This window comes from Scyliorhinus torazame, chromosome 9 (genome assembly GCF_047496885.1).
Source record: "Scyliorhinus torazame isolate Kashiwa2021f chromosome 9, sScyTor2.1, whole genome shotgun sequence".
NCBI lineage: Eukaryota > Metazoa > Chordata > Chondrichthyes > Carcharhiniformes > Scyliorhinidae > Scyliorhinus > Scyliorhinus torazame.
Window position 1 is genome coordinate 65,683,248 of NC_092715.1, and position 20,678 is coordinate 65,703,925.

The 20,678-nt window shown below is 44.1% G+C and overlaps 1 protein-coding gene across 2 annotated transcripts in view; it reads right to left on the reverse strand.

Moving 5' to 3' along the window:
- Positions 1 to 2,185: 2,185 nt before the first annotated feature.
- Positions 2,186 to 20,678, reverse strand: part of iqgap2 (IQ motif containing GTPase activating protein 2) — a 424,926-nt gene continuing 406,433 nt past the window's right edge. For both annotated transcript variants that reach the window (XM_072516040.1, XM_072516041.1), the window contains 6 exons: positions 17,827 to 17,914; positions 16,093 to 16,305; positions 15,480 to 15,640; positions 15,190 to 15,333; positions 12,537 to 12,645; positions 2,186 to 4,566 (listed from right to left, as the gene is read on the reverse strand). In XM_072516040.1, the coding sequence (XP_072372141.1) occupies positions 4,453 to 4,566; positions 12,537 to 12,645; positions 15,190 to 15,333; positions 15,480 to 15,640; positions 16,093 to 16,305; positions 17,827 to 17,914 (829 nt within the window). In that variant the 3' untranslated portion in view covers positions 2,186 to 4,452. The remainder of the gene's footprint in view (positions 4,567 to 12,536; positions 12,646 to 15,189; positions 15,334 to 15,479; positions 15,641 to 16,092; positions 16,306 to 17,826; positions 17,915 to 20,678) is intronic.

Here is a 20,678-nt window from a genome sequence, read left to right on the forward strand (position 1 = left end):
GGACCTAGAGAGCTGAAGACATGACTGCCAATGGTGGAGTGATTAAAATCGAAGATGTGCAATTGAGGGCACTCCATCCCAGCCAGAACTAGGTTCAGCTTGCTCGTGAAATAGCAATGTCAGCGGGACAGGGTGGAGAATGGTGTCCAGATAAAGGAGAGCAAATTGAAAAAAAATGGAATAGCCTGGTTTCTTTGGTATTGGTAGAAGTTGAATATAGGAGTGTAGGGAGATAAAGCCTGAAAGAGATGATACTGGTATTAGTCTGGGAAATATTGGCTAGGTGTTGCAGGGTCATAATCAAGGGGAAGATGAGAACTCATTAGCGGCAGAATTTAATAAGTGGCAGAGTTTACCACACAGCCACTTGAAGAGTCTGCTGCGGAGAATTTCTCCCCAAAAATCACAACAGACCCACAGCCAGTTAACACAGTCGTTAGCACTGTTGCTTCACAGCGCCAGGGTCCTAGGTTCGATTCCCGGCTTGGGTCATTGCCTGTGCAGAGTCTGCACGTTCTCCGTGTGTCTGCGTGGGTTTCCTCCAGATGCTCCGGTTTCCTCCCACAAGTCCTGAAAGACGTGCTGTTAGGTAATTTGGACATTCTGAATTCTCCCGAACAGGAGCCGGAGTGTGGCGACTAGGGGCTTTTCACAGTAACTTCATTGCAGTGTTAATGTAAGCCTACTTGTGACAATAAAGATTATTCCATTATTAGAAGGAAGTCGCCCCCCCCTCAGAGTTGCCACTAAAATTAGTTGCTTGACAACTCTGTAATCACAGTTGCACCACTGGGAGCAGCTGCCACATCTGGGACTTCAAGCAATGCCCACAGGACCAATTTGGGGTCTCTGGGCAGGGACACAAGAGGAGGCCTGGGGAAGGGAGGTGGTGTTGTGATGGCCAGGCCCGATGGGGAGTTTGCCTGATTTGGAAATGGGGCCGGTGAGAGTGGTGCATCCCCCTAGGAGGCATCCTAGGTCTCACCCAAGTTCCTAAACAACTGCTAACAGGCTGGCGGCAGGCAGGTAATTATCAGCCATACCCACCCACTCCCCTGTCTAAATGCATGCAAACCTGTTAAGCTGGTACCTGAAAAAAAGTTTGGCCCAGAAGTTTGATGAATAATACACATCTAGAACCTCATGCTGGTTTTTTCATTTGCAGATTCGAATTAACTTGCTGTGCATTTCCAGAATTTACGGCTTTGTTTCAGATTTCTGGCACGTGGAGCTTTCCATCGGTACTTTCGATCTAAAGAAGGCCTTTTGCAGTGAAATTCTAACAGTAATGTTTACTAACTGTGCAAGGTTTGCTCCATGTAACATCTCGCATATTCGGTGATTTGGAACATGACCGAGATGTTCATAAAGTGGCCAAAAGAACATAAGAAGTAGAAGCAGGAGTAGGCCATCTGGCCCCTCGTGCCTGCTCCGCCATTCAATGAGATCATGGCTGATCTTTTGTGGACTCAGCTCCACTTTCCGGCCCGAACACCATAAGCTCAAGTTATTGTCAATCTGCCTTGGATTTTTTCCTCAATCATTTGTTGGCACTCAACTTTCAAGATGATGATATGACCATCAAGTTTGCTTATATTGCTCCGTGAGCCATTGTGGGCGGATCCAAATTGCGACATTCTGCGAGATCGCGTTAGATCTCGCGAGGCGTAACGTCCATCGGGGGTTCCAGAAGAGGCCTCTTGCAGTTTCTACCGGCCAATCCCTGTCCCAATTCCGGTGGGTCGTGGCCGGTAAATCGTGCCCAGCATTTATTAGGACGAAGAAGTGATAGCTTCAGAAAACAAAAGAAAGGAAGCTCACTTCCATTAGTCAGCCCCATATACAGAACCACAAACTGGTTGCTACCCAGAACTGTCATTTATTAACCAGTTGGGATGTGAATCACTTCCATCAGGTCTGTAATTACCTTCCTTATTGGGCTTGAGTTTAGGCCCTCAGGAGCTGGAAACTGTGCCCACATTGGCGTGGGTCAAACTGAGAATTTTAACACATTACAAATGAGCACCGCCTGATTAAAAATAGAGTAAAATACAGATTTTTTTACAAATCGGAAGATATTTATGGGAGAATTTTTATGCTAATAAACAAAACTGATGAAAAATTGTCACAAGGAAGGCACGCTGGTGATTCGCATTGGATGAAAACAAAGTCAACGGAACAGAAACTCTTTTGAAAGATTTATTTTACATAATTTGATAAGGCAGACAACCATTGAAAAATCAACGTCGTCAAACAAGATTCCAATATTTTGGTTTTAAAAGAATAGCTATAAATAGCCAACATGGGGACCGAGCAGTTTACATACAAAAGGCACAAGTGTTGGTTTGAACTGACATACATAAAATCAATCACTAGAGGCAAATCATGACTTTTATCACCATTCTACAGGTAGTCACACCTTGGCTGGAAATATATTTTTGGCCATTAGGCAGTAGTGCATATTTATTATCTTGTAATGTATAAATCATAATATTTTTACTTTTTACATTGAATATCTTAAATGGAATGTTTTCATAACTGGAATTGTACACAGCATTTAAAGCCAACTATTTAAATAAATGATTAATTTTAATTATTCTTAAACTAAACAAGCAACATGGAAACACTATGCTTGGAGGTCAGATCAATGCTGCCTTGCCCCAAATTGAAGCCGTATTGCTCCATTATTTTTATTTTTAAAAATCAATCAGAATTATAGGATCCTGTAAATTTGTTTTGAAATCACAACTAAAATTCCAGAGTAAAGGTTATGGCAAATGTAATTTAAAATTCTACATTCCTAGTTCTCCTGTAACCTGCTCGATTACACCAGCTCATAAAGCGATGTCTGTGCTGATAAAAGAAAGTTAAACAGTTAGATTAGAAGATAAAGATCAAAAGGTTATAGAATTTGATTTGTACCGATATCGTATACTCATATTATTGGGTAATCAAAAGCAAATTTTCAAACTAATATGCATATAACATTCGGAGCATCAAGTAACCCCTCGTGAGAATATTCAATTTGAAAGTCACAGGAATTATTGCTGTGAAAGATGCGTGGAATTAATTGCTGGTTAAGAAGGTTTGTTATGAACACTGTAATGGGTTTGGGATAGTATTCCGCTCAGTGGACAGCATTATTCAGAGGTTTGTAATGCTCACACTTGTAAGTATTGGTTTCTTCTTACATAAGCAGCATATTTAGGTTTCAATGTACACCTGAGTTACTCGGAGAGATATTTTTCTTGAATTTCTCTGTTACAAAGCTTTTCTGTTAGAGATACACCAGAAAGGTACGGCTATTACGAACAATGGGTTTCTGAAATGTGTTGCAGATATGCACATGGTTACGTGAATAAAGAGATTCCAGTATTGACATTCATTAAAAGCACAACTTGAATCATGAAGCATCAAAAATTCCAGACTAAAACATTCTCGATATAGCTTTACATCTTGTATCCTCCGGAGTCTACATAGATTAAGGCATTTCCTTGAAAATGAACCTAATAAAAACAAAATCAAACTTGAAAATTTCTTCAGACCTTTAGAGGCAAGAAAGTATTTATCAGTAATGTTCAGCTACAGGCGAAGCAATAGACAGGAGTTTAAAAAAAAATCTGTTTTGTACTGAACCAAGATCATCCACTGGCTCCGCGGAGCTCCAAGTAGGATTTTCTGCTGGTTTTGTATTCATAATTTTAGCAGCACAATCGGATGCTGCTTCTGCCCTGATTAAACCACAAACGTGCCATTAATAGTTAAATCGCAAAGTAGCAAAAGGTAACTTTGAAAATGGAAACTTGCTAGACCAGGATGTTTCTGTTGTTGAAGAGTTTGTTAAAATTCCAGATTTTGATAAGAAAAAAGTATTACTGGAATAACAACTGGATTGCTACTTTTTTCTTTGTCTTCAGTTTGTGAAAATTAGACAATGCCATTTGCGGTCTGGCTGCCAGCAAATCTATAATTCGAGATGTGAAAGTGAGCTGCAATTATGTTGAAACAACTAAGGAATATAATGAACCTTTGACTGGGAAATGTACAATGTATCTTGATTCCATAGCTAAGAGCATTTTAAACTGGAGTTACTGTATTCATTACCTTTTCAGAAACCCAATTAAGTGCAGTGTTAAATAAAACAAAGGAACTCAATAGCGAATAACCCACATGCACCCATTTACTTGTAGAATGATTTTTTTGTATCAACTTCTTAAGATTAGAGAATGCCAAGGCAGCTTTTTCTTATGTTTTTCTTATGTAAAAAGTACAATGGCAGAAATCAGTTTTGGTCCAATACTGTGATATGTTTTCCTTAAAAAAAACAATACAACTGATATTTTGCATATCTCTGTGACCCTGCTATCGACTGCAAACTTAATATTTGTTTAATTATTGAAGAGGAAAGTGTTTAGTACGAATTTGACTGGCAGGGTTGCCAATGTGGATGGTTCATTTTCCGTAGAATTTTTTATTCAGTAGAAAAACTAGCAGGTTTACGTTGACTTTGGCCTTGCCAAACATCTTCATGACGGCCACACCTTCATACTGTAGCTCCAGCAGGTCCTGAAAAGTGAAATTCATTTGTAAATTCCTGTTAGCTCACAAATCCAAAATGTGCAAACATTATCCACAGAAAGTTACATTACCAGACAATAATAACAGCAATAACTGAACAAGCTGGCAGGATATTGAAGTTTAGGTGCAGCTTAATAATAATAATCTTTATTGCCACAAGTAGGCTTACATTAACACTGCAATGAAGTTACTGTGAAAAGCCCCGAGTCGTCACATTCCGGCACCTGTTCAGGTACACAGAGGGAGAATTCAGAATGTTCAAATTATCTAACAGCATGTCTTTCGGGACTTGTGGGGGGAAACCCCAGCGCCCAGAGGAAACCCACGAGAACGTGCAGACTCTGTGACCCAAGCTGGGAATTGCACCCGGGACCCCGGTGCCGCGAAACAACCGTGCCAACCACTGTGCCACCATGCCATGAATTAAGAATTAAAAACCTAGGCAGCACATTCATCTTGACTGTTTGGATTCTTCCTGCCAGAGTCAGAGGGAGATTATTTCACCTCTGTAATTCCGTTTTACTATAATTTGAATACCAAGTTACCAAACAACAGGGCCATATTTATAGTTAATGTTACAAAACGAGGAGGTAGCGATGGAGTGAGAGGATAGAGAAGGGGGTAAGGAAAGAGAGGGGGTGGGTAGGGAGAGAGGGGATAGGGAGGGGAGTGGATAGAGAGAGGGGAAGATACAGAAAGTTGGGGGGAGGGGAGAAGAGAGGAGGATTATAGAGAGAGAGAGAGAGAGAAGGGGGGATAGAGAGAGAGACATTGAGGGGGTGATAGAGAGAGGGGGAGGGGATAGAGAGAGGGGGAGGGGATAGAGAGAGGGGGAGGGCATAGAGAGAGGGGGAGGGGATAGAGAGAGGGGGAGGGGATAGAGAGAGGGGGAGGGGATAGAGAGAGGGGGAGGGGATAGAGAGAGGGGGAGGGGATAGAGAGAGGGGGAGGGGATAGAGAGAGGGGGAGGGGATAGAGAGAGGGGGAGGAGATAGAGAGAGGGGGAGGGGATAGAGAGAGGGGGAGGGGATAGAGAGAGGGGGAGGGGATAGAGAGAGGGGGAGGGGATAGAGAGAGGGGGAGGGGATAGAGAGAGGGGGAGGGGATAGAGAGAGGGGGAGGGGATAGAGAGAGGGGGAGGGGACAGAGAGAGGGGGAGGGGACAGAGAGAGGGGGAGGGGATAGAGAGAGGGGGAGGGGATAGAGAGAGGGGGAGGGGATAGAGAGAGGGGGAGGGGACAGAGAGAGGGGGAGGGGACAGAGAGAGGGGGAGGGGACAGAGAGAGGGGGAGGGGATAGAGAGAGGGGGAGGGGATAGAGAGAGGGGGAGGGGATAGAGAGAGGTGGTAGAGAGAGGGGGAGGGGATAGAGAGAGGGGATAGAGAGAGGGGTAGGGGATAGAGAGAGGGGGAGGGAGTAGAGAGGGGGGAGGAGATAGAGAGAGGGGGAGGGGATAGAGAGAGGGGGAGGGGATAGAAAGAGGGAGGGAGGGGGTAGAGAGAGGGGCGGGGATAGAGAGAGAGGGAGAGGGTAGAGAGAGGGACGGGGATAGGGTGAGAGAGGGGGAGGGGATAGAGAGAGGGGGAGCGGATAGAGAGGGGGAGGGGATAGAGAGAGGGGGAGGGGATAGAGAGAGGGGGAGGGGATAGAGAGAGGGGGAGGGGATAGAGAGAGGGGGAGGGGATAGAGAAGGGGAGGGGATAGAGAAGGGGAGGGGATAGAGAGAGGGGGAGGGGATAGAGTAAGAGGGAGAGGGAGGGACGGGGATAGAGTGAGGGGGACAGGGATAGAGAGAGAGGGGGAGGGGATAGAGAGAGGGGGAGGGGATAGAGAGGGGGAGAGGGTAGAGAGAGAGAGAGGGGGAGGAGATAGAGAGAGGGGGAGGGGATAGAGAGAGGGGGAGGGGATAGAGAGAGAGGGGGATAGAGAGAGGGGGAAGGGATAGAGAGAAGGGAAAGGGATAGAGAGAAGGGAAAGGGATAGAGAGAAGGGAAAGGGATAGAGAGAAGGGAAAGGGATAGCGAGAAGGGGAAGGGATAGAGAGAGGGGAGGGGATAGATAGCGGGAGGGGATAGAGAGAGAGGGAGAGGGTAGAGAAGGGGCAGGGATAGAGTGAGAGGGACGGGGATAGAGAGGGGGGGATAGACAGAGAGGGAGGGGGAGAGAGAGAGGGAGGGAGAGAGAGGGAGGGGGCGAGAGAGATAGGGAGGGGATAGAGAAGGAGGGATGAAGATAGAGAGAGGGTGATATAGAGATATATACACACACACACACACACACACACACACACACAGAGAGAGAGGGGGGGAGGGGGGTGAAAAGGAGGGGGAGAGAGAAAAGAATAGGGAGGATAGGAGAGTAATATATAGGGAAAAAGAGGAGAATAGAGAGGGGGGCGATAGAGAGAGGGGGCGATAGAGAGAGGGGGTGATAGAGAGAGGGGGTGATAGAGAGAGGGGGGGGACACAGAGAAATACCGAATTGTGGCAGCTGGCCACCTCCCTCCCGCCCCCCCCCCCCCCCCCCCTGCAAATCTTGTTCCCCCCCCCCCCCCACTGACGAGTAGGGACATCCTCCCTTGGGACACCCCCTCCACCCACAGCACATTGACCCAACGTCTCCCAACAACAGAGACCTCCTCCACCCTACTCTCCCCCCTCCCCCCCACACCAGTTACCCCTGCCTGAAGCTAAAGAGCATTTCAGGCAGAAACAGTGAAAAAGCACTGCTTTCTTTTACTTAACTGTCCCTTACACCTGCTGCCTCATCGTATGATGGAAGGAAGGTCATTAAAATGGGTCGGCCGAAGACACAACCCTGCAGAACTTTGGCACAGGGCTGAGATGATTGATGTCCAACAACCAAGAAAAATAATAGGTCTGAGGATTGGGAGCAGTTTAGAAGTTTAGAATTCAGCAAAGAAGGACAAAGGGATTGATTAAGAAGGGGAAAGTACAGTACGAAAGGAAGCTTGTAGGGAGCATAAAGACTGACACTAAGAGTTTCTACAGATATGTGAAGGGAAAGAGATTGATAAAGAGAAATGTAGGCCCACTGCAGACAGAAACAGGGGAGTGCATAATAAGGGACAAAGAAATGGCTGAGCAATTAAATACACACTTTGGTTTGGTCTTCACAAATGAGGACACAAATCAGATCCCAGAAATGTTGGAGAATGAAAGGTTTAGTGAGAGGGAAGAACTGAGGGAGATCAACGTTAGTAGAGAAATGGTGCTGGGAAAATTGATGGAATTGAAGGCGGATAAATCCCCAGGGCCTGAGAATCTGCATCCCAGAGTGCTTGAGGTGGAGGATCTGGAAATAGTGGATGCATTGGTGGTCATCTTCCGGAATTCTATAGACTCTGGAACTGTCCCTGCAGATTGGAGGGTAGCTCACATCACTCTGATATTCAAAAAGGAAGGTAGAGAGAAAGCAGGGAATTATAGACCAGTAAGCCTAACGTCGGTAGTGGGGAAAATGCTTGAATCCATTATCAAGGAATTTATAGCGGAACATTTAGAAAGCAATGGCAGGATCAGTCAGAGTCAGCATGGATTTATGAAGGGAAAATCATGCTTGACAAATCTGTTGGAAGTCTTTGAAGAGGTAACCAGTACAGTCGACAAGGGGGGGCCAGTCGATGTGGTATATTTGGACTTTCAGAAGGCGTTTGACAAAGTCCCGCATGAGAGATTATTGTGCAAAATTAAAGCGCATTGGATTGGGGGAAATGTATTGAGGTGGGTAGAAAACTGGTTGGCAGAGAGGAAACAAAGAGTAGGGATTAATGGGTCCTTTTCAAATTGGCAGGCAGTAACCAGTGGGTTACCACAGGGATCGGTGCTGGGACCCCAGCTATTCACAATATATATTAATGATTTGGATGAGGGAACAAAATGTAACATCTCCAAGTTTACAGATGATACCAAATTAGGTGGGAGGGTGAATTGTGACGAGGATGCAGGAATCCTACAGCAAGATTTGGCCAGGCTGGACGAGTGGACAAATCAATGGCAGATGCAGTATAATTTGGATAAGTGTGAGGTTATTCATTTCGGAAGCAAAAGCAGGCAGGCAGATTACTACCTGAATGGTTTGTAAATTGGGAGAGGGGAGTGTGCAGCGGGACCTGGGTGTCCTTGTGCACCATTTACTGAAGGTAAGCATGCAGGTGCAGCAGGCTGTAAAGAAAGCTAATGGTATGTTGATCTTCATTGCGAGAGGTTTCGAGTATAGAAGCAGGGATGTGTTACTGCAATTGTACAGGGCCTTGGTGAGGCCACATTTGGAGTATTGTGTGCAGTTTTGGTCTCCTTCTCTGAGGAAGGATGTTCTTGCTCTCGAGGGAGTGCAGCGAAGGTTTAGACTGATTCCAGGGATGGCGGGATTGTCATATGACGAGAAATTGACTAGGTTGGGATTGTTCTCGCTGGAGTTCAGAAGAATAAGGGGGGGATCTCATAGAGACGTATAAAATTCTAACAGGACTAGACAGGGTAGATGCAGGGAAGATGTTACCAATGATAGGTGTGTCTAGAACCAGGGGTCACAGCCTGAGGATTCAGGGTAAACCATTTCGGACAGAGATAAGGAGACACTTTTTCACACAAAGAGTGGTGAGCCTGTGGAATTCATTACCATATACCATTTAAATATATTCAAGAGGCGGCTGGATATAGCACTTGGGGAGAATGGGATCAAAGGCTACGGGGAGAAAGCAGGATTAGGTTATTGAGTTGGATGATCAGCCATGATCGTGGTGAATGGCAGAGCAGGCGCGATTGGCCAAAATACCTCCTTCTGCTCCTATCTTCTATGTATCTATGTAACTACACCCATTTTTCTTTGTGCCAAATATGATTCCAACCAGCAGGGTGTTTTCCCCCTGATTCTCATTGACTTCAGTTTTGCTATGATTCCTGGTCAAAAGCAGCCACTCTCACCTCACTTGTTTATTCATAGAATTCATAGAATTCACAGTACAGAAGGAGGCCATTCGGCCCATCGAGTCTGTACTGGCTCTTTGAAAGAACACCCTACCCAAGCCCACACCTCCATCCTATCCCCATAACCCAGTAACCCGACCCAACACTAAGGGCAATTTTGGACACTATGGGCAATTTATCATGGCCAATCCACCTAACCTGCACAACTTTGGACTGTGGGAGGAAACCCACGCACACACGGGGAGAACGTGCAGACTCCGCACAGACAGTGGCCCAAGCCGGGAATTGAACCTGGGACCCTGGAGCTGTGAAGCAGTTGTGCTAACCACCATGCTACTGTGCTGCCCAGTTCAGCTCGTTCAGCTCCTTTGTCCATATTTGAACCAAGGCTGCAATGAGGTCAGGAGCTGAATGCTCCTAACGGACCCCAAACTGAGCATCAGTGAGCAGGTTATTTCTGTGTAAGTGCCACTTGATAGCACAAAGTGACACCTTCCATCACTTTGTGGATGATCAGGAGCTGACTGATGGGGCAATAATTGGCCACGTTGGATGTGTGTGGCTTTTTGTGGACAGGACATTCCTGGGCAATTTTCCACATTGTCGGGTAGATGACAGTGCTGTAGCTGTATTATCATGTTGGTTGGCATTCAAATAGTCTTGCGTTATAGCTTCACCACGTTGACACCACATGTTTATCTATGCCTAGGGTTGCTCCTGGCATGGCCTCTGGCACTCTTCATTAAACCAGAGTTGTTCCCCTGGCTTGATGCTAATGGCAGAGTGGGGATTTGCCGGGTCATGAGGTCACAGATTGTGGTTTCCATACAATGCTGCTACCGATGACCCACAACGCCTCATGATGCTCAGTTTTGAGTTGCTAGATCTGTACGGTGGTAATGTCACATAACACGATGGAGGGTATCCTCAGTGTGAAGATGGGACTTTATCTCAGCAAAGACTGTGAATTTGTGAGTCCTGTCTATGCTGTCGTGTCTATGCTGTCATGGACAGATACGCCTGTGAGGATGATCGCAAGTAGGATTTTTCCTCTTGTTGGTTCCCCCACCACCTGCTGCAGACAAAGTCTAGCAGCTATGTCATTTAGGACTTGGCCAGCTCAGTCAGCAGCGGAGCTACTGAGCCACTCTTGGTGATGATCATTTAAGTCCCCCACCCAGAGTACACTCTTGTCACCCTTGGTGCTTCTTCTAATTAGTATTCAACATGGAGGAGTTTGGATGCATCAGCTGGAGGGTTGGGGGGGGGGGGGGGGGGGGGTAAGTGGATGATAGGTGGTAAACAGCAGGGGTTTCCTTGCCCATGTCTGACTTGATGCCATGAGGATCCATGGGGCCCACAGTCGATGTTGAAGATTCCCAGGGCAACTTCCTCCCGACTATATACCACTGTGCCGCCACCTCTAGTGGTTCTGTCCTGCCGGTGGGGTAGGACATGCCCAGGAATAATGATGATGATGGTATCTAGGATGTTATCTGGAAGGTATGATTCCATGACCATGATTTTGTCAGGCTGCTGTTTGAATAGTCTGTGAGACAGCTCTCCCAATCTTGGCACAAGCCCCCAGATATTAAGAAGTACGTCTTTGCAGCTTCGGCAGGACTGGGCTTGCCATTGTTGTTTCTGGTGCTGCTCAATGCAGTATTTGAGAACATAGCCAACTTTTTGCAAGGGACTAACTTTCAAGTGGCAAGTGAGTTTCCATACAAATCCATAATATTTTCCCAGTACTTGCCTCTCCTGTGCCCCTCCCCCCAACCTCCATCACTTGTGGATGAGGAACCAAGTGAAAAAATTATGCTTCCCATGCAAAAGCAGGAAGGGGAAATCTATGGAAGTGGCGCTGTGATACAGTTCAGCCCCCAGTCATCCACTGTTAAGAATCATAGAATCCCTACAGTGCAGATGGAAGACATTCGGCCCATCAAGTCTGCACCGGCATTAGAAAGAGCACCTTACTTAAGCCCATCGCCCCCACCCTATTCCTGTAACCCAGAAACCCCACCTAGCCTTTTGGACATTAAGGGGCAATTTTGCATGGCCAATCCACCTAACCTGCACATCTTTGGACTGTGGGAAGAAACCGGAGCACCCGGAGGAAACCCACGCACACACGGGGAGAGAGTGAAAACTCCACACAGGCAGTGACCCAAGCCTGGAATTGAACCTGGGACCCTGTAGCTGTGAGGCAGCAGTGCTAACCACTGTGCCACCCAGGCTCTGTGTCTTGTTTTTCCCCCCCTACAAATCTAGTTAAGTAAGATCTTGAAGTTGTGGAGCTGTGTATTATTAATTCTTAGCTACCATTGTTCTGATATCAAAGACTGAACTCATACTCTAGCTGCCTTAAGGATTTCCTAATTTTTTTGAATCTTAAAAGGCATGTATCGTTGTGAAAAACGTTCAGATTTAAAAAGTAGTTGTATTGTAACAGAACGTTTTACACCATGAGATACTGAGGAATTTAACAATACAGCTGTTACAAAACAAAATTGAATCAGTCACATGTCTAAAAATGTAGATCTCCAAGAACCAAATCTTACTTTTTTTAGTCCAAATGAGAACGGAAGCTCTAACCTCACAGCATTAAGTGGTTTGGAGTGTATTTCTTTAAAGATATGTTGGTACGTTTTCAGGGTGCTTTATGGCAACCCACTTTGTAGCTTCCATCTTGGCACAACTACAGATACAGGTCATGCACCTGTTCCTTGAACCTATGGAGTGTTGGTCTCAGTGCTGGTGCCGACAACGGTAGCTTTGACCACCTGCACGTGATGGAAGTTACTCTCGCAACAGCTTACAATATTTTTTTAAAATGCAAACACTGTGAAACTGCCTGGGGATGCAAAGTTGGGCCCAGAGCGGAGAAAACATCTCCATAATTAACCTTTCTGAAACCAAGCGTCTAAAATTAACATATACAATCATGACTGAATATATTCCAGACGCTGCTGAATCATACACTAAACTGACAGCTCTGTTTCCTACCTGAAAATGAAGTTGTACTTTTTCCATCTCTACCCCCATGAACTTGGCCTTGACTTCAAAGTCGCCCACTTCCTCACTTGGTGTGATGTCAAAGAGGACATTCTTAAACCTAACAAAAAAATTAAGCAGAATTGGGAGGTTAAATAAACCCAATAGCTATTAGGATCATTTCAAAATGATAAGATTGTTGCATTTTAAAAGCATCATCAGAATTGGCATGAGAAATTCCATGATTCTATTCTATAAAAGAATGATTCATTTTTTAATTTATGAAAAATAACTTTATGGTGCTAACGAAAGCATCAACTCCAGTCAAGTCTTACAAAATGTACAGATTAAGTCAATTGTGAGCACTATGTTTGCCCAGATGTCAAGACCTTTGAGAGGTAATGAAGGAGTTTTACCAGAACAGTTGGGGTGAGGCGTGATGAGAGAAACTGGAATGGTTCTCCTTGGAGCAGAGGTGGATAAGGAGACATTTAATGGAGGAATTTAACATTTTGAGGTGTTTTGGCAGGGTAAATGATGAGAAGCTGTTTCCATTAATATTTGGGTCAATGAACAAGCGGATTTAAGAAATGTCACAGAAAAGACAGAGCAGAGAAGGGGACAATTTCTTTTCAAACATAGTGCGCCACAAAATTGAATGCACTGTAAAGAAAATGATGGAAGCAGATTCAGTAGCAACTTTCAAAAAGAAATTGGAAAAATATGTTTAAAATGGCAGAGCTATGGGGGAAAAGGGTTTGTTGAATAATTCTTTCAATTAGTCAGCACAGGAACAAGTGTCCAAACGGTTCCCCACCACACTAAAAATCTACCATTCTTCCATTTTGCTGTTAAACCTATTTAACACGGTGACTAGTGGTGTGCCTCAGGGGTCGGTGCTAGGCCCACAACTTTTCACAATATACATTAATGATCTGGAAGAAGGAACCGAGAACACTGTTGCTAGGTTTGGAGATGATATAAAGATATGCAGAGGGACAGGTAGTATTGAGGAAGCAGGGGGCTGCAGAAATACTTGGACAGACTAGGAGACTGGGCAAAGAAGTGGCAGATGGAATACAATGTGGAAAAGTGTGAGGTTATGCACTTTGGTAGGAAGAATGGAGGCATAGACTATTTTCTAAATGGAAAAAGGCGTAGGAAATCAGAAGCACAAAGGGACTTAGGAGTCCTAGTTCAAGATTCTCTTAAGGTGAACGTGGAGATTCAGTCGGCAGTTAGGAAGGCAAATGCAATGTTCGCATTCATGTTGAGAGGGCTAGAATACAAGACCATGGACGTACTTCTGAGGCTGTATAAGGCTCTGGTCAGACCCCATTTGGAGTATTGTGAGCAGTTTTGGGCCCCATATCTAAGGAAGGATGTGCTGGCCTGGGAAATTGTTCAGAGGAGGTTCACAAAAATGATCCCTGGAATGAAGAGCTTCTCATATGAGGAGCAGTTAAGGACTCTGGGTCTGAACTCGTTGGAGTTTAGAAGGATGAGAGGGATCTTATTGAAACTTACAGGATACCGTGAGGCCTGGATAGAGTGAACGTGGAGAGAATATTTCCATTAGTAGGAAAAACTATAATCAGAGGCCACAGCCTCAGGCTGAAGAGACGATCCTTTAAAACTGAGATGAGGTGGAATTCCTTCAGCCAGAGGCTGGTTAATCTGTGGAACCCTTTACTGCAGAAGGCTGTGGAGGCCAAATCACGGAGTGTCTTTAAGACAGTGATAGCTAGGTTCGTGATTAATAAGGGATCAGTGGTTATGGGGAGAAGGCAGGAGAATGGGGATAAGAAACATATCAGCCATGAAGGGCCGATTGGCCTATTTCTGCTCTATGTCTTATGGTCTTACCTATGTATAATATTCCAAATTAAAGCTTCATGGTTTTTCCACTTTGATTTTGTTTCCCAAATTTGAACCAAAGTAATGAGCACTTTAATAAAAATAGTTTTAAAGTAACAATTACATTTTTGTTTTACTAGTTAACTACACCAGTCCTGGTTTACAAACATAACTTTCCCCAGAGTAATGCATGATGGAACTGAGAGCTTTTAGATACAAATATGGCTCCCACATGACTTCTGACTCAGACAAGCTGCAGTATGTGCAGTCAACACATGACACAACTTCCTGGATATAAATTCTCACTGATTAGCACTATTGTACAGACAGTCGTAATAGTCATTGGCCACAGCGCCCCCTCTGAGTGATATATTAGTACATCAGGAGGGTGGAGATGTACTTCTACTAACTATTTACAGCCGGGTGCAGATTGATAAAATGCAGACTTGAAGCCATCAGCACAAACCATTTAGTGCTTTCAGTTAATAGAATAGTATTACTTATTTTTCTGCACTTGTTATAATTGCTCCTCTTGATGTCCTTCATACTTCAGAAGAATGCAAACTCAGACAAACCCCAGCTAATGAGATGATGGGTGGAAGTTGTATTGAGAAGTAATTAAATTATTAAGCTTCAAACGACATCATGGGTTACTGTGGTATTTTACAATCATTGCTGATTAGTTCCTAATTGTATCAAGTTGCTAGTAAACATGCAGATATCTAGACAGTAAGACAGCACAGCACTGTAAAATTTCACAGCAGGCTAATAATTTAATATTCTTTTCAATACGGTTATTGTTACTCACTGATTGGATTGAAGCCCTTCAATTTCCAGTATAACACCTTTCTCGTGCAGGCGAGCTGCTGTGTAGCGCAAAGTTGACAGTTTCATTTTTCTGTTACCCTTTTCTTCTCCTTTTCCATCCAACTTTATTGATCGCCGGGCATTCCTGCAATTTACCCAAGAAAATCCTTCAAAATCTGACCATCTATGTGATTCATAAAACAGTCACTGAAGGCTGTTCAAATGTTAAACTTGTGGTTTCCTGAACTACATTAACACAGTTTACTAAATTGAACCGTATCATTTGCCTACTTTCTTGTCAAGTTGTCCAGGCAGGTTTTAATATAGGTATTGTAATAATTATTCTGTTCTTCATAAAACTTGGCCTTGGAATTAAGTGCACCCAGTGTCTGCTGCAATTTCACCAGTTCAGCCTTGCGACGCTGCCGATACCTTCGCTGGTTCCGAATATCCTGAAACAGAAAAGGCCTTTGCAGTTGATATGGATGCCTCTTCTCTTAAAGAGCTCTTACCTAACTTTAATGCAAACATATCTAAAAGTGAATTTGAATTGGATCATTGCAGGATGGCAGACTTTTTCAAATATGGCTCGACTAGGTGGGCAAAGGGGTTTTTCGACCAAAACCAAAAAGGGGATCAGGGGTTATGGGGAGTAGGCAGGAGAATGGGGATGAGAAAATATCAGGCATGATTGAATGGCGGAGCAGACTCAATGGGCCGAATGGCCTAATTTTGCTCCTATGTCTTATGGTCTTATAAAATGAACGTGACAGTTCCAAGCAGTGACCTGCAATTTGATCTAAAGCAATCATAGACAATAGTAAGAAAGCTCTGGGCTCAGTGTTGTGGGTTAATCAACAGGCAAGAACATCTCAATTAAATACCCAGCTTCTTCGCTCAGTACCTTTGCAATATCATTTATTAGCTCCTGGTATTTATTTGTCGATGACACCAGGCCAGCCTGTTCCAATGTCCGAAGATTCCTCTGGATTTTCCTTTTTTTCTGTTCAATTGGGAGTTGCCCATCTTCGAGGATAGACTGACTGTGTTTCATTTTATCAGGAACTTTGGAATCCAATAGAGCACGCTTCTCAGCAACCTTTAGGTGATTGGCTTCCTAATAAGTTGCACAAATATTCAAATCAGCTGACATCCATACACATTAAGACCATGCATGTACACATTAAGACCATGCATGCAAACATTAAGACCATCCATGTACACATTAAGACCATCCATGTATATTACTATTCTGGTAAAATCCCCAGTGAAACTAGTCTGATCAGTGAACCATTTCCATTCACTCAACACAGAATCAATCTCCAGTTATTTTTTGATATTTAGCCACAGCAGAGATAAACATCACATTGAAAGTATTTATCTCATCTGCTGTAAATAGCTGTTTTGCCACAAGAGTAAGTTGAAAAATGCTTGTGTTATATTAACAATTCCACAGATTCAGGACTCCGTTACCATGGAAACCAGTCCTTACATTCCTTTAGAACTACATCACTACAGAGATACCACCTAGCTTATGTTTTTTAAGTATGAGTAATTCAACAAACATCCCACATTAAACTAAGGGCAAACTACAGGCATACAAATTCTAACAAGTCGTGTATTACATTTATTATGCTCCTTTTCACTGATTTTCAAATTTCTTTCTGCTCATTAACTTCCAAAAATGTCCATTTTAACTATGGCTTGAACACTAATGGAAAGAAATACAGTAGACAGGAAGGGAAAATGAAGTCAACACTTACTTGCATTCGTGCAATAATATTGCAGTATTTCCAAAATGGGAGCCACTTGCCCCCCAGTAAAATTTTAAAAACTATTTAATGGGTTAGGAGCATCGCTGGCAAACCCAGCCTTTGTTGCCCGTTCCTAATTGCCCTCGAACTGAACATTTCGGAGGACAGTTAAGAGTCAACTATACCGCTGTGGGTCTGAAGTCACATGTAAGCCAGACCAGGGAAGGACGATAGATTTTCTTCCCTAAAGGGGTGGAAACGTGAACCATATGGGTTTTTATGATGATTATTCATCGTTTCATGGTCACGATTACTGAGTCCAGCTTTATACTCCAGATTTATTAATTGAATTTAAATTGTACCAGCTGCCAGGGCGGGATTTGAACCCATGTCCCCACAGTATTAGCCTGGGTTTCTGGATTACTCATCCAGTGACATCACCATTATGCCACCATCAGATTTCAAATTAACCAACTAGAGATGCTTACAAAATTTAAACCAAGGTAGATGGAATAGCACCCATTTAGGTATAATGACATCAATCCAGATAGTCATAAAATAATGAAAACTGAAGTTACTAACCTGATAATAGTTCCTCTATCCTTGAACTCCCAAGGGCTGGATGGTTGACTTTACATCAGGCTACAGTTATATTCCAGCCAAAGCAAACTTCAACCGATGAGGTTTGCCTCCCCAAAGGTCTTTCAATTGCTAGTCTTTAAAGGCACTTTGGAGTTGGACTGGGATCCAACCACCCACTATAAAAGGTCTCAAACCTCTTTGTACAGTGAATCAGATACCTGAATTTTAGTCTTGAGTATCTTTGCATTGATCCCCCCGCAGAATTAAAACTGTTGATATTTGAAGAAAACAAATAAAGTTACCTGTTGTGAGGAGGCTGATGTGTCCAAGATTTCAGTCAAAGTTTCTCCTGGCTGAATTCTGATGACATCCACAATCAACTGTTTTGTCCTTTTAAAAACAAAGTATTTTGTTTGTCGTGATTAAAGTGCAGTACGAAGTCTTACAACACCAGGTTAAAGTCCAACAGGTTTGTTTCGATGTCACTAGCTTTCGGAGCGCTGCTCCTTCCTCAGGTGAATTTAAATATTATGGGGCTCTGTGCCCAAGATTTTATTGACATTTACCTTTAGTACAGGCAAGCCGGTTCCTGGGACCTTGGAAAACCAAGCAGCTGAAGGAGTGGCAAGGGCCCACTGGATCACTGGATGGAGCAAACAAGTGCCTCAACATCACTGCCTGTTGCGCTGTTGATGTCACTAGTGGTTGCAGCCTCCCCCCCCCCCCCCCCCCCCCCCCCCACACCAATTGTCTCTTTTCTTCTAGTCTGTCAGGTAGTGGTAGGGAAATTACTGGATAGAATTCTTCAAGACAGGATCTATTCCCATTTGGAAGCAAATGGACGTATTAGTGAGAGGCAGCATGGTTTTGTGAAGGGGAGGTCGTGTCTCGCTAACCTGACAGAGTTTTTCGGGGAGGTCACTAAGATGATTGATGCAGGTAGGGCAGTGGATGTTGTCCAAATGGACTTCAGTAAGGCCTTTGACAAGGTCCCTCATGGTAGACTAGTACAAAAGGTGAAGTCACACGGGATCAGGGGTGAGCTGGCAAGGTGGATACAGAACTGGCTAGGTCATAGAAGGCAGAGAGTAGCAATGGAAGGGTGCTTTTCTAATTGGAGGGCTGTGACTAGTGGTGTTCCGCAGGGATCAGTGCTGGGACCTTTGCTGTTCGTAGAATATAATAAATGATTTGGAGGAAAATGTAACTGGTCTGATTAGTAAGTTTGCAGACGACACAAAGGTTGGTGAAATTGCGGATAGCGATGAGGACCGTCAGAGGATACAGCAGGATTTAGATCATTTGGAGGCTTGGGCGGAGAGATGGCAGATGGAGTTTAATCCGGGCAAATGTGAGGTAATGCATTTTGGAAGGTCCAATGCAGGTAGGGAATATACAGTGAATGGTAGAACCCTCAAGAGTATTGAAAGTCAGAGAGATCTAGGTGTACAGGTCCACAGGTCACTGAGAGGGGCAACACAGGTGGAGAAGGTAGTCAAGAAGGCATACGGCATGCTTGCTTTCATTGACTGGGGCACTGAGTATAAGAATTGGCAAGTCATGTTGCAGCTGTATTGAACCTTAGTTAGGCTTGGAGTATAGTGTTCAATTCTGGTCGCCACACTACCAGAAGGATGCGGAGGCTTTAGAGAGGGTGCAGAAGATATTTATCAGGATGTTGCCTGGTATGGAGGGCATTAGCTAGAGTGGATAGCATAGACAGAGTGGATAGTTAGAGGCTTTTCCCCAGGGTAGAGGGGTCAATTACTAAGGGACATAGGTTTAAGGTGCGAGGGGCAAGTAGATGTACGAGGCAAGTTTTTTTACACAGAGGTAGTGGGTGCCTGGAACTCGCTGCCGGAGGTGGTGGTGGAAACAGGGACGATAGTGACATTTAAAGGGCATCTTGACAAATACATGAGTAGGATGGGAATAGAGGGATATGGACCCAGGAAGTGTAAAAGATTGTAGTTTAGTCGGGCAGCATGGTCGGCACGGGCTTGGAGGGTCGAAGGGCATGTTCCTGTGCTGTACTTTTCTTTGTCCTTTGTCTCCCATTGATGATGCTCTACCACCCTTTCATTACATTCAACAAGCCTCAAGGGAAAGCTGCTGTTTCAGATTCTTGACTGCACTCCCAACACCCCTATACCCACCCAAACCTCATTCCTTCCCTGCCTTCCTTATTAGGTCTTAGTTTTGTGTTAAAAGTTCAAAGTCTGAAGTTCAAAAAACGTGTGAAATGCTTCTTAAATAATGATCAGGACAAACTCATCGAAAACTCAACATATATAAAAATAAAATGAACAAGTTGTTTCTTTTGTTATAGAAGGGCCTGTTGTCTCCCTTGGCCCCACACAACATTTGTGTTCGGGAAATACTGCAACCAAACAAGGTAGGCCATTTCCTTTGAGAAAACCTGGAATTTCATCCCCCCTAGTACAATGACAAAAAGTACAAAAGTAATATCAAATATTAGAGTCATTTAAGGAACAGAAGGAGCCCATTCAGCCTACAGTCCATGCTGACACCCCAAGAGTAATCCAGCAGGTCCAACTCTTCCACTGTGTCCCTGTAAATTTCGTTCCTTCACTTGCCCATCCAATTTCTTTTTAAAATCATTGATGGTTTCCACATACACCATCTTTGAGAGCAGACTATTCCAGATCATCAACACTCCATGCGTAAAACACTTCTTCCTCACATTCTTCCTATATCTTTTGCTGAAAATCTAAAATCCGTGTTCCCTAGTCCTTCTACCATTGGCTAATGAGAAGATATTTCTCCTGGCTACCTTATCTAAGCCTTTCATAAGAACATAAGAACTAGGATCAGGAGTAGGCCATCTGGCCCTTCGAGCCTGCTCCGCCATTTAATGAGATCATGGCTGATCTTTTGTAGACTCAGCACCACTTACCCGCCCGAACACCATAACCCTTTATTCCTTTATTCTTCAAAAAACTATATCTTTATCTTGAAAACATTTCATGAAGGAGCCTCAACTGCTTCACTGGGCAGGGAATTCCATAGATTCACAACCCTTTGGGTGAAGAAATTCCTCCTAAACTCAATCCTAAATCTCCTTCCCCTTATTTTGAGGCTGTGCCCCTAGTTCTGCTTTCACACGCCAGTGGAAACAACCTCTCCACATCTA